The sequence below is a fragment of the Epinephelus moara genome, chromosome 5 (assembly GCF_006386435.1).
Source record: "Epinephelus moara isolate mb chromosome 5, YSFRI_EMoa_1.0, whole genome shotgun sequence".
NCBI classification, from domain to species: Eukaryota; Metazoa; Chordata; class Actinopteri; order Perciformes; family Serranidae; genus Epinephelus; species Epinephelus moara.
In genome coordinates, this window is record NC_065510.1 from 26,435,274 (window position 1) to 26,448,276 (window position 13,003).

The 13,003-nt window shown below is 39.9% G+C and overlaps 1 protein-coding gene across 1 annotated transcript; it reads left to right on the forward strand.

Moving 5' to 3' along the window:
* The first annotated feature begins 756 nt into the window (after positions 1–756).
* On the forward strand, positions 757–11,152 carry mief2 (mitochondrial elongation factor 2). Its single transcript, XM_050044868.1, has 8 exons — positions 757–952; positions 3,497–3,656; positions 5,308–5,473; positions 5,631–5,722; positions 6,765–6,941; positions 7,063–7,226; positions 9,056–9,208; positions 9,730–11,152. Exons 2-8 carry the CDS (start codon positions 3,519–3,521, stop codon positions 10,235–10,237), a joined length of 1,398 nt encoding a protein of 465 aa, XP_049900825.1. The 5' UTR covers positions 757–952; positions 3,497–3,518; the 3' UTR covers positions 10,238–11,152.
* The last annotated feature ends 1,851 nt before the right edge of the window (positions 11,153–13,003 follow it).

Consider the following 13,003-nt stretch of genomic DNA (forward strand, 5'->3'; position numbering starts at 1 on the left):
TAGGTAGAATGGCCCCTGTAAGTGTTATATTATTGACTCATTTCTAATGAGAAATATAAATATGTTAGTGGTATTTCAATTTTGCAGTCTGTCAGATTTTATCTGCTTCGTGTACTGTAGTTTAATCTGTAGTAATGTGCCGTATTTTACACACTGGTCCAGGAAATTCATGTTTTGTAAGTAAAATCTTAGTCTGAGAAGAAACAAGTAACTATAACTGTTAAATACAAGTATTTAAGTAAAAGTACAATATTTGCCACTGAAATGCATAGCAGAGTCCAGGTATAAATGCCCTTAAATAGAAATACTCAAGTAAAATAAGATAAGCCTTTATCAGCTGTTGCAGCTGCTCAATGACAAAGATAAGTACAGGTAAATGTGAAAGTAAAAAAATGGAGGTATATGAAATATAGAATAATATAGAATAGAAAGATAACAATAAAATACTATAACGAATACATACACTATAACTGTTTCAGAATGAGAGACCTGGACAGTTTTGTGATCAGGGGACGTGCATAAATTCACATTATAGAGAATATGTGCAATGCACAGCCCCACAGAGAGGCAATGAGGAGGGAGAGTTGCACAAAAGAATGCACAGCTATCTCAACGATCTCACTTAGGCTAAGAAACGTTCACTAAGAAATGTATTTAGTTACGTTTCATCCCTGCTTGCACTGTATTTAAAGTTGGTGCCGGTGTTTCGGGGCTTCTCCTGGGGGCGCTGTTGCAACTTAACGTTGAATACCAACCGGAATTAACAGGACGAAGAAGAAGAAGAAGCCAGCAGCTGTTAGCTCGTTGTTTGAGCTATATTTACCCTACTAACACGTCCGTCAACGATACGAAGTAACTTTACGCTTTGTTGTTAAAGAGTATCGAAATACGGATTTAATCAAAATACTCATGGTGTGGAATAGGACTGTTATATTTATCTCCGCGCTGAGTGGTAAGTATATTTAACAGAAGTTGAAGGGGTAACTCTCGCTGACTGCTAATGTGGCTAACTAACTAGCTGGCTAGCTTGACTAACTGACGTTAGCTGCTAGCAGGAGTTGGCAGCCGTTTACTGCTTCTTTTCATGCTGCTAAAATACCCAGCATTAGTGTGTCTGTTGGCTGTGTTGGTCAGCTAGATGGACATTTATGGTGTTATGTTTCTGTCACGTTGCCAATCTCTGGCGTTACATTTGTAGAGTATCAAAACACTGGAGGAGGAGGAGGAGGAGGAGCAGGGGTGAAAATGGGTCATTAGTATAACATTGAACTGTTTTTACAGAGTAGGTTTTCACATACAGGGAATTGGCTGTGGTTTTTGGTGCATGTAGACAAGAAACATAATTATTGAATAGAAAATAGAAGTATTTTTAAGACAGTGCTTAAATATATGTCCCATATATCTATTTAAAATGGTAGAAGTTGATAGGAATGTGCAGAAATACATCCTAGGAATTCACAGTATTAAAATTAAAAATAAAATACAATGTACAGAGAGATATTAGTCCTTAAAGATGTGGCGTGCAGTATGTGATGTACACAGTGGCAGTGTCGAAGTGCGTCAGCATTGCGTAAATAATCAGCAGGGGGTGATGCAGTCAATGTGATAAGCTGTCAGCAATCCAGCCAGCAGGATGAATGTATTCATACTATAAATTAAGTTTTAAAAATCTTTTGGTTAAGGTCCTTGCAGGAGATGTCCAAGTGCTCTTATTCTGCAGTGTCCTCATGTAACAACTCGTCGTTATTGCATTGCAGTGCTGCCACCTTTGGTCAGTACAGTATCCCACAAACACAAATAATAATAGTGCAAACAAAGCATTTTTATTCATGCATTTTCTTTGTGACAGTCCCGTCTAGAGAGGCTGCATGTCCCCTCACTTACAATAACAACCTGGTGTTGTGTGATGCTGCAATTGCTATAAATCTGTCACAGGTAATATATCAGAAATACTTTATATTAGGTATATTTCAAGCTTAAATTGCAGAATAAACTGTCTTATGGAAGTACTGGCCGGAGACAACTAAAAGCATATTGAGAAATAGCATTATTGTCTCACTGATCTATACTTTTATCAGTTGCTTCATATGTTTGCAGCTGTAATCAGTGTTGTGTAACATGTCAATGTCAGGAGTCCTTTGCTCGACCTGATGGTAAGGTAACTAACATTAAACCAAAAAAGTGAAGTTTGGTCTGATGTTGAACGTGTCGCCCCAGCACTGAGAGAGCTGCAGACATTTGTTGTACTGTAACTTGACAGGGGAGGTTGTTATATATTTGACTCAGCCGGTGTGACTCAGGCATGTATTGGGTCTATAAATAGAGCATGTCTCCATTCTTGGGATCCTGTACCTTTGGCAAGGAAAGGGGACGTGCACTTGGTTGAAATGGTTTAGGATTATGTCCCCTTGCTATTTCTGGATCTCAGGTGCCAGGAGATAAATATGACAAGCACAGTGAGCATGTTCAAGTTTTGTTCAAACTGAGCGTATATTTATAACATGGTCACGTACAGATGGGTGACAAAGGAAAAACCAATGTGAAGTGTCTTAGTATGGAGTCAGCCCACCACAAGTTTTCAGAAAAGCGTCTATGCTCCTTGCTTAGTCTGTGGAACTCTGTTGGAAGGATGAACACCATTCATCTGCATCTCATAAATATATACAACTTTTTATTGATCCACAAATTATGATCAAGTTCTCCTTTGCAACAGCAGATGGAGAGAAAAACAAACATAGCCAGACATAACAAAAGGACGTATAGCATCAGAGACACAGATGTCACTAAATAGATTCAGAGATAAATGTTTATATTATATCATTTGCTCTTATGGAGACAGTGGTGGAGAGAATTGTCTTAGACAGTGATACAAAATCTTTCATCGGTGTTCAACTCGGTTGAGATCTGGTGACTGCAGTAGCATTTTATTCATATCTTTAACTAAACTATTCAGTGAGCCCTTCATCAGCATGGAGCCATCTGTGTTTGAGATATTTCTGACACATTTAAGGAAAAAGTCTTTTAAAATGTGTTTAAGTAAGGTGTTGGTCTCCATTTGTCTCCAGAACAGCTTTACTTTTGCTTGGTACTGATTCTCCAAGAGGATGAACATCATTTCTTCAAACACACTCCCGTATTTAGTGTTTTAATGATCAAAGGTGTTCACGTGTATATAATTTGCAGTGTTTTCACATACATCAAACCATGCAGTGACCCTTTGTGCCGTGCATTTGTGAAGTCTCTTTACTCATTTTTCCATTTCTACCTGTTTGTACATATTTGAGTATTAGTCTGCTGGATATCTATGCTTTATTTTATTTGAATAAAAATACAGCATAACATATCCTGTCAGTCCATCTGATGGGTTTATTCTGATTTAATAACTTTCATGAGGAAGTGCAGCTGCATCCCATGATTTCCAGAGATAAATGACAACTGCAAGTCGAGTTCATTTTCCTTTCTGCCTGCTTGAATTTATGCATTCTTCCTTCCCAAGGCTAACAACAAAAAAGGAAGCAATGAACTTCCAGGGCAGTCGGAGGCGAGGAGAGGATGGCATCGCCATGGTGATTGACTTCCTGCTGTCTAATGCCCGGCTGGTTCTGGGAGTTGGCGGGGCTGCCATGCTTGGAATTGCTACACTGGCAGTGAAACGGGTGAGTGTTTTTGAGATTGTTAGTACCACATCAGTGCGTTGTTCATGCACTCTTCATTCATCTCTATTAGGAGGTATTCATTACTGCAAAAATTCTGACCTAGGGTGGAAAAGAGCTGAAAAGCCCAGGATTCTCCATGAATCTTTAATGCATAAGTACTACGCTAGAATTCAAAACAGTATCATGTGCACTTATAGATTGGCAGTTCATCTTATAGCTGTTTCATTACCTGTATGCTGGAAAGTACATTCAGAAAGTTGCAGAATATCATACAAAAACAGCAAATTGTTAAGACAGGGTGTCTGCAGGTCCTTAAAAAGTCTTAAAATGTCTTACATTTTAAATTTTAGCTCTTAAATGTCTTATATTAATCTTTGTTTTGAATTTTCGAGGTCTTAATTGCCTCAAACATTTTTATCTATTTCATTTCCTCATCTTTAAATTTATTTTCATCATAATGAGACGAGCTCTTCTGTGTGAACGTCCATATTTCTGATGTTACAAATCATCAAAACTACCACTGAGTTCAACTTTCTAACCCACTTGTGGTCGGGCAAGTGAGTCAGAAATCTATTTGCCCAAAGTCAAGTTTTACTTGCTCCAATACAAATTGTTTTATTTATTAGTGGTGATCAAATAACAAAGACTAAAGCCTTGCAGGAAACTGTGCAAGACCTAGTTGGAGTTTCTCCACCAGGTTTCTCTTCTAACCCAACTAAACTGCTGTTTCAGAAATGCTCACTTGCACTTCAGCTCATAAACTTTGTCTATACCTGCCATCATTTTCTCACAAGTGTTTGATCGGTACTGCACACGTGCAACTGTCAGCAGAGATGAGAAGAGAGCAAGATGACACATCCCGATGTGGCATTTTACTTGCTTCTTGTAATTGTTTAGCCCTGGAACCTAATACTGTCTTTTTGCTTTATACTTGCGCTTACCTGTTGGCAAAATGTAGATAAATCTCACTATATGTATACTACCTACTCTTATACCTACTTGCAATTGCTGACAAAGAAAAATATGATTTGTCCAATAATCAGTCTTAAATATGGTTAAAAAACGATCTTGACGGGGTCCTAAAAAGTGTTAAAGTTAAGTGTTTGATACCAGTAGGCACCCTGTAAGACTACAAATAGGTCACTTGCATTCCCAAGCTTTGTGATCAGTAATTAAATCCGGCAGTATGGTCAGAATCGTAATTTTCCAGGTTGAATCTGTCTTGAGAATATTGAGTGTTAAAATGATTGCTGTTAGGCAGCTGACTTGGGAATCAGCTAAGTGGACAAAGTAAATGAAAGCGGTAAAATGCTCACAATAATACAGTACCTAGAGTGTGTCCAACATGTTGTAATTTTTTTTTGTTTAGTAGTGTATTAAATGTAAATCTGCTGCTGCCTGGACGACAGGAAATTAGTCAAAAATACATTTGGAAAATGATCAGCAGTAATGCAAAATATGTAATTTGTAGTTAATGGACTAAAACATGAAACTCCTCAGGATGGTCCTGTTCCTTGAAGCTGAAGATATCTTTGTGCCTCTTAAATCTAGATTTTTTGCCCGAGGTTTATTGCAGCGTATGCACTCTGTATCTGGGCAGTGCATCATCAGTCATGCAGTGCAGTCTGTGACAATGAGTGTTTGTGTTAAGCTGATAGAGCGCGCAGGCCGTGCAGCCGATGATGAGAAGGTGGAGCAGAAGATGGCTGAGAGCTGGGAGGAGTTGAGTTTGGTCTCTGCTTCCCCCACACTGATCAAGAAGGGCATAGAGGGTGTGGTGATGAAACATGTTGCCAAGGCGGCCAAACAGCAGAAAGGTATGTGCTATATGTCAGCACCAAAAGTGTTCAGACAAATGACACACACAAAAATATCACAGATAAATAGAGATGTATATCATCATATATATATTTTAATCATCACTCTGGCGGTCTTACATTACTTGACCACTCTTTTAACTTCTTTCTCAACCAGCTGACCTGTGCCAACAACCTCAGACGTCCTCTCTGGAGTCCAAACCTGAATCCAAGTCCAAGAGGCTCCAGCTGTGCGTTCTCAGTTTGCAGGTATGCTCTGGCGTTTCGCCTCTGAGCCCTTGAAGGCATAGATTATGCATTCAGTCATAGCAGCTGCTGTAAGAGCTCTGCTCAGTGTTGGCTCATTCATTTATGCGTGTGTAACATGTTTTGTAAAGCGCAGTGCTTAGGGGATACGCATTGTTATGCACTGGTTAGGCTGCACAGAGCCCCGAGAGCCCTGCATAATCAAAATACTGTGTGCGCTTGTGCACTGGCTGTATAGAAGAAGTCAAACAAGCATGAAAACAGCTTTGAGTCAGTGTACAGAACATCCACATAAGCAGAAGTGTTGTGGATTGTTCTGTGTGAGCGACATGAAACAATTTGTTCAGTAAATGTTAGTAGAGCGGCCGCGAACACATGACTGGACATGAGGGGATTTAAAACAATGGTTTTTGCCTTTAAAGAAAGCTTATGCAAATCGTATCTTTTATGAATAGTTACACATCTTAATTTTCTATTCTGCATCTCTGGAACGGTGCTTTCACAATGAATACTGGGAGTGTACGCCTAAAAAGAAAACCTTAAATTAGACTTTTCTTTGCCAAAACTTGTAATTTAAACGACTTGTTTCTGTGAAGGTACCACAATATTTCTATGGCAGCTACTATTGTTTCTGATGCTTCTTAGGTCCACTCATGTTGCACCATGGGTAGGGCTTTAATGCACCATAAAACTTAATGCAGTACCCACACTTGCTGATTGATTGTTCACCTTTAAATGCTCCTTTAACAGCAGTAACAGAATAGTTTTCCTCCTCGCAGCAACTTAACTGGCAGAGCATCATCCTGTCAGAGTTCCAAAGTCTGCTTAGAGGCACAGAATGACTTTGAATATTATATTACTCAAGAGACAGCTGCAAGTACTCCCCGTGGAAGTGTAAAAACTCTTTTGTTAACTGCATGTTTAGAGCCGCTATCTCAGCAACACAGTATTTGTGCCTCTGTGAAGGATGCACATACATGGACATAGTAGAGTAGCTGTGTGCCTGAGCTCTGTATCACTGTAGAACTGTATGAAATGTGTTCAGGAGCGATTGCAGCAGTACTATCACACAAGGGCAGCACTCGCGTCACACGAGGTCCAGAGGGCTCAGTCGCTAGCTCTGGACATCTGCACTGAGATCCAGGGCTTTCTGCGCAGCCGACTCCCTGACATGCCCCTGGGAGAAATGAGCCTCGGAGGCTCTCTGCTGGATGACCTGCAGGTACACACATATTATGTTTTTTTTTTAGCTGATAATACACTTTTACATAACTTTTATTTCCCTTTAGTGACAGTGTACACCAAGTTAGATGAATGCCACCTGGGTTTATTTCTGTGTTCAGGTGGTCAGTGCGGACCATGCATGTCTGCTGGTGCCTCTACAGCTGGAAGCCTCTCTGTGGCGTCTCATCCCAGGAGAGGAGACACTGCTCACACACCCACTGCACTGGATGGTCAGACGGGTCAATCTGGAGTATTTTCCCAGAGGACGCAGCTACTGGGACAGGTGATCACACAAATTTAGGAATAATAATTTTCATTTAATTTTCATTCAGCATATGCTGTCACTTTTTTTTTTTTTTTTTTCTAAGGAGCTGGACCGTTCATTTGGAGCGCATCTGGAATATATGAATCGTGGTTATGAACCCAACATACTCTGGGCACATTAAAACGCCTGCTGCAGAGAAAATGAAACTTAAAAGTTCGTTAGTTCATATAATAATAATATGGGTCTATTTATTAGAACAACAGTGTTCTCATTTTAGTGTTGTCCATAGTTTTTCCAACCCACTTCAAATGAAACCGGCTGAGTTCCCATGGAAACTGCACACCTCACAGACCAGTGCTGGCTCTAAAAATTTGCTTTTACTTGCCTCTGCAGCAGCTGCTCCTCTAAACTATCGATATGATCAGCTCTGATTGATCCAGTCCCAAACTTGTCAACTGATCTGTTCTCCCCTCCACAACTCCCCTTCATCATTTTTAAACACAGGAAAACCTACTAGAAATAGTTGATTGACTGCTTTCCCATTGCCAGTAGACCAGAGTTGTGCACACAGCTCTGCAGCAAATGAGTATGCCTTGCTATGTGTGTGTTTTTTCACTGATGTGTCACATTCAACATCACTGACTGGTCTGAAAACAGGTTAGTAAGCAGCAGAAAAAAGCATGGAGCGCAGTAAAAATGTTACAGTGGTTTTTATATCTCCTACTTAATCAGGTCTCTCTTTCAAACTCGGTGGCAATTACCTTTGTACAGTGTTCGAGTGCTGCTTGGGTGGAGACGAATGGTATTTTCGTGGCCTGTCACTGCGTCGCACCGACATAGGGGCTAAAATTAACGTGTCCACCCAGGTGCTGTATCTCCATCACTGCAGATGGAAGCGGATTGGAGCTGGAGTTGATAAATACCTGTGACTACTGCAGAGTCATTTGACCCGGGTGCAAATGCCAATTGTAACTGTTCCCATTTCATAAAAAAGCCAGATGTTAGTGTTTTGTTTTTTTTGTGTGCAGTGGGAAAGGGGCTACATATTCTAAGTCTGTAAGAAAAACACAGCTGCTTATTAGTTACAAATATGTTTTTGCTACAAATTATGCAGATGTGATTGTTAGGAAAAATTAATACGCCAACATTTCTTCCATGTAAATCAGTAAATAACCAAAACTAATGTTTTTTTTCATAATTGATTATTCTGCTGATTATTTTCTAATAGTTCAGTCTATGAAATGTCAGAAAATAGTCAAAAAGTGCCCATGACAACTTTGCAGAACCAAAGAGGGAATCTTCCCACGTCTTGTTTCTTTTGACTTGTAGTGCAAAACCCCCCAAATTTTCACTCTACAATGATGTGACAAAGAAAAGCAACCAGCTGTCTCATTTTAGAGGCTGGATTTAGAGAATGTTTGGCATTTGTGCTTAAAAAAATCACTGAAACGATCAGTAATTTCAGTATAGTCACCGTTTTTTTTTCTGTACAACTAAATCTTTTTAGTAATTTATGTTGTAATTTACATTTCAGACATTCACAGACGAGGTCCTTTAAAGCCTGAATCATTTTTTCTATATTAATATTGAATCAGAATATGTGTAATTATAAAAAGTGAAAGTGATGAAACCACAGACAGCTCACTGATGTAGTTAAATCATCATCCAGCAACAGAATTCAGCAATTTAAGCTTAAAGGGTGATGCTACACCTTTTACATCAGCCTTTGTATCTTACATTGAAGCAGCCGTAATAGACTCACTTAATCACAGCTAAAGGTTTGCAGGGAAACATTCTGTAGGAAGGCTGGCCCATCCACTGAAACAGTGTCTTGTTGTGTCTTGCAGGTACCTGGTGGGTGGTTACCTGTCTGCAGAAGCTGTTGTGAACATGTTTAGTAAAGCTGTCATGGAAACAATAAACTGGCCATCCATCAGCAGCACCCTGGACTGTCTTGTCAGACCTGTACTGGGAGGACCAGACCTGAGACTGGAGATTCGGTGTGTGTCTTTTCTTTATTGTTGTTTTCAGAGTTGAGATTCAATTACAAATGAATTGCTCAGTTTTAATGGGTTTCATGCACTATTAGAAGTTACAATTTAAAGTTCAGAAGCCAGTGATGACATATTTATTTAATAGCTGTTGATGCAGCAGTTAGCTAATGTGATGTGTTGACATCAGTTTCTAAAGAATCATAAAACTTTCAGTGGTAAGCTGCTGTTGATTCACCTGTTATCTATTGAACTGGTGATAATTTGTGTTCGTGATGTGTAACAGCGTTCTTACAGTCTTGTGTGTCAAAGTACTAAAAAGGCAATTAAAGAAAAAACTTTCAAATCCCTGCAGGAAACAGGATGCTAAAAGAAAAACATGGTTCTCTCTAAAGCTGAATGGCTCGTATTATTAGCTGTAAACAAATGTGATTTAATACAGGTTAAACATTCTGTGTGATGTTTGCGTGTGCTGAACTTGACGTGCTTTCTCTCTCTCATGGATTTTTCTCCTGTTGTTATTTTTTAAGGCCTGGAAATGTAATCGGGGCACCGAGCAATGATCAGTCCTTGTTTATCACCATGCTGCCTCTGCTGAGGGAGGAGGATGTGGTTCTGACCGCCCAGCCGGAGCTCACCTCTCCTTGGGTCAACGCCTGGCACCTGTCCCTCTACCCGTGGGAGACGCAGCGCCTGGCTCAGCTCGACACTGCTGACGACGGACACCGCAGACACACACTTAAAATCCTCAAGGCGGTGTGCAGACTGAACCCCGCCCTGCGGTCACTCGAAGCAGCTCCATTGGCCAATCTCATCCTGCACCTCAGTGACAGTGAGAGCGACTGGTCCGAGATGAGCCTGGATGTGAGATTCCAGCAGTGTATCACAGAGCTGATTGGCTACCTCGAACAAGGGGCTTTACACAGCTACTTCAAGCCAGCTGTCAATCTGCTGAGCGGCTTGTCAGAGGACCAGGTGGACCAGATGGGCTTCATGCTCTACTGCGCTGTGTCAGAGCCTGAAATACTGCTCATATAACTGTCTGCACACACATCTCTCAAGCTCTCACACCACACACACACAGGCGGATTGAAGGAGTAATCTTTATAGTCCAAGATGTTTGGTTCAAGGCAGAGGTGTTGTATTCTTCCCACTGCCTACTCTTGTTTAGTTCCTCCGTCCTGCTTTGATGCAAGGGAACAGGGTAGAGTTAAGATGACAAATGGCCGGCACCATGGACTGTCTACACTGGAGGAGGAGACGCTACGTGAAGACTGCAGATATGAAAGTGATAATCACGCTAAACAAATCGCCCCGAGGAAAAGAGACCTGATGAGAAAAGGAGCTGAGGAAGTGTTCATTAAGATGTTTGAAACACTGCTTCAGGAGGTTCCTGACTCTAACACCACATCCAAGTCTGCATTTGAGTTTGTGTGATCATCATTCTTCACAGGGAGTCATGAACGTCCTGCATGGCCACATACAGTTCAGTATATCTAATAACGGCCGAGGACGCTTGATTCATTCTTTCTAGCCTCTTACTGGTAGTGTGTGCTCTGCATTATTTTCCTAAATCTTCTTTAATATATTCTAGCTATGCAGAAAAATGATGACTTGCTGAAAACCAACAGGCTTTGATGCACTAATGAAACCATTCAGTCTGTCTCAGCTGGACTTATTAAACACACTGTATATTTTATTATACTGGAGATGAAGGTGTGCTTGATTTTGTTTGTCTTATTTAGTGTTCGTTATGTTGCCAATCTTGTTTGGGTAAACTAACCCTCAACATTATGATTAAAGTTGCCTAAAAATTTTATGCAGTTGCTTTTAAATACCGTATGAATGTTGTGGCCATTTCTTCAGTTGTGTTTTTTCTTGCTGAGTGAAAGACGATTGAATTTCTGTGATGAGCAGTGAAACTGCAAATAAAAATTAAAGCATTTGTTTAGATTTGTTCTCACTTGCCCTGAATTTTTTGTCTAACTTAAAGCGTGTGTTAAAGAGAGTCTTGGCCCAGTGTTGCATGTGAAACTTTGACGTACACCTTTTTTCCCCAGTGTGTAGTGCCCCCTGCCATTAATCAAAGAGTCGTGCAACATTGTTAATGCCTTCCACAGGTGTCATGCAAATCAAAATGCTGAAATCATGTCATGTGACTGTCAGTCAGGTATTAGAGCTCACTGATCCATTACCAGCAGCTGAAAACAACAGAACTGGATGACTACCAACATGTGATACGGGCTCAGTTTAAAGATGCAGTATGTAGGATTCAGTGGCATCTAGTGGTGAAGGTCCAGATTACAACCAACTGAATACCCCTCTGCTCAGGCCTCCATTCCCAAGGTTTAGTAAAACCTACTGAAGCCTTCAAGAAATGTGAAAATGTGAAAGTCCCTCTCCAGAGTCACTTTTTGGTTCTTCTCTTCTGGGCTACCTTAGATACCTGGCATGCTCCGTGGAAGACGACCCGCTCCATATGTACATATGAAGGGCTCATTTTAAGATCACAAAAACACAATTCTTATTTTGTCAGGTGATGATAAACAAACAGAAACATAATGATGAATATTATTTTCCATTTCAGCCAGTAGTACCCACCAATAACCTTATTGATATGAATGAGATAGACAAAATAATTTAAAAAAAAGTCAGTTTAAAGCAGTACAGTTAAATAGCACCACATACTCCATGTATGATCAGACAGTTGAATTAACACCTCTTTTCAACAGTTTCAGCTACAACTTAACATAACCAGTGGTGGCATTAACTGAAGTAGTGTACTTAAGTAAAAATTTTATATAGCCTACTTGGACTTCAGTATTATTTACTTCTACTCCAGAACATTTTGGAGTCAAAACTCTTGATTTGCAAATGGTTTGTAAGGGAGGGGATAACCTGCCTGCTCAATAGCTTCCACTTTAGTGTGGTGTAGTGATCTGGTGAAATGTGTGGGGAAAATGCACATGTAATGACAGTGATTAGTACATTGACTAAATGTGGGGGAAAACTGAGATATATTGTTGAAATTGCACTTATTTTTCAAAGACATCTCAGGCTGTTCATCATCTGTTTTGTAAATGGATTAACGTTTTTGGTAGAAGAAAGGGAAACGTGTATAGTGTTGTTGTTATTTATAGGTTATTATGCGATGGTTTTACTGGTCCGGCCCAAACTGGGCTGCAGCCTAGGAACTAAAATGAGTTTGACACCCCTGCATTAATCATAACAATCTGATAACATGATAAACATTATTCTGAAATGGGCCATTCTGCATAATGAGTACATTTCTAAACAGTAATTATAATATACTAGAGGGGCACATCTCCACATCGTATGCCTCCCCTCATAATATATTGATAGAAAATCTAAAAAAAAATTGCAATTCAACAAAAAGCAGCCATGCACCACTGTATGAAATAATCATTAGCATATATAATCATAATCATGAATAGATTAAGCAAATAGCAATCATTAATACTGCTGGTTCTAATATAACACTGAACTGCAGTTCTGTGTGTAGTTTGTGCAAGTGGCATGGCTGTACCCCAGCAGAAGCTGTTACTCAGCTGCTGTGTGTAGGTAATTAATGTCAGTGTCAAACACCATAGGCTGTCTCTCTGTTTTATTTCTTTAAAATGTGTTAAAAAGTATAAAATTGTGAGTGTTATATAAGCTATATCACTGTCCACTGTTGTAGTTTTATGAAGTGATTGCATGCCATTTAACAATTCATAAAAAGTCATAGTGTGTGCACTTTTCCTGTGTGGGTTGGGTTAGGGTTAGGAGCTCTGATCTAAAATT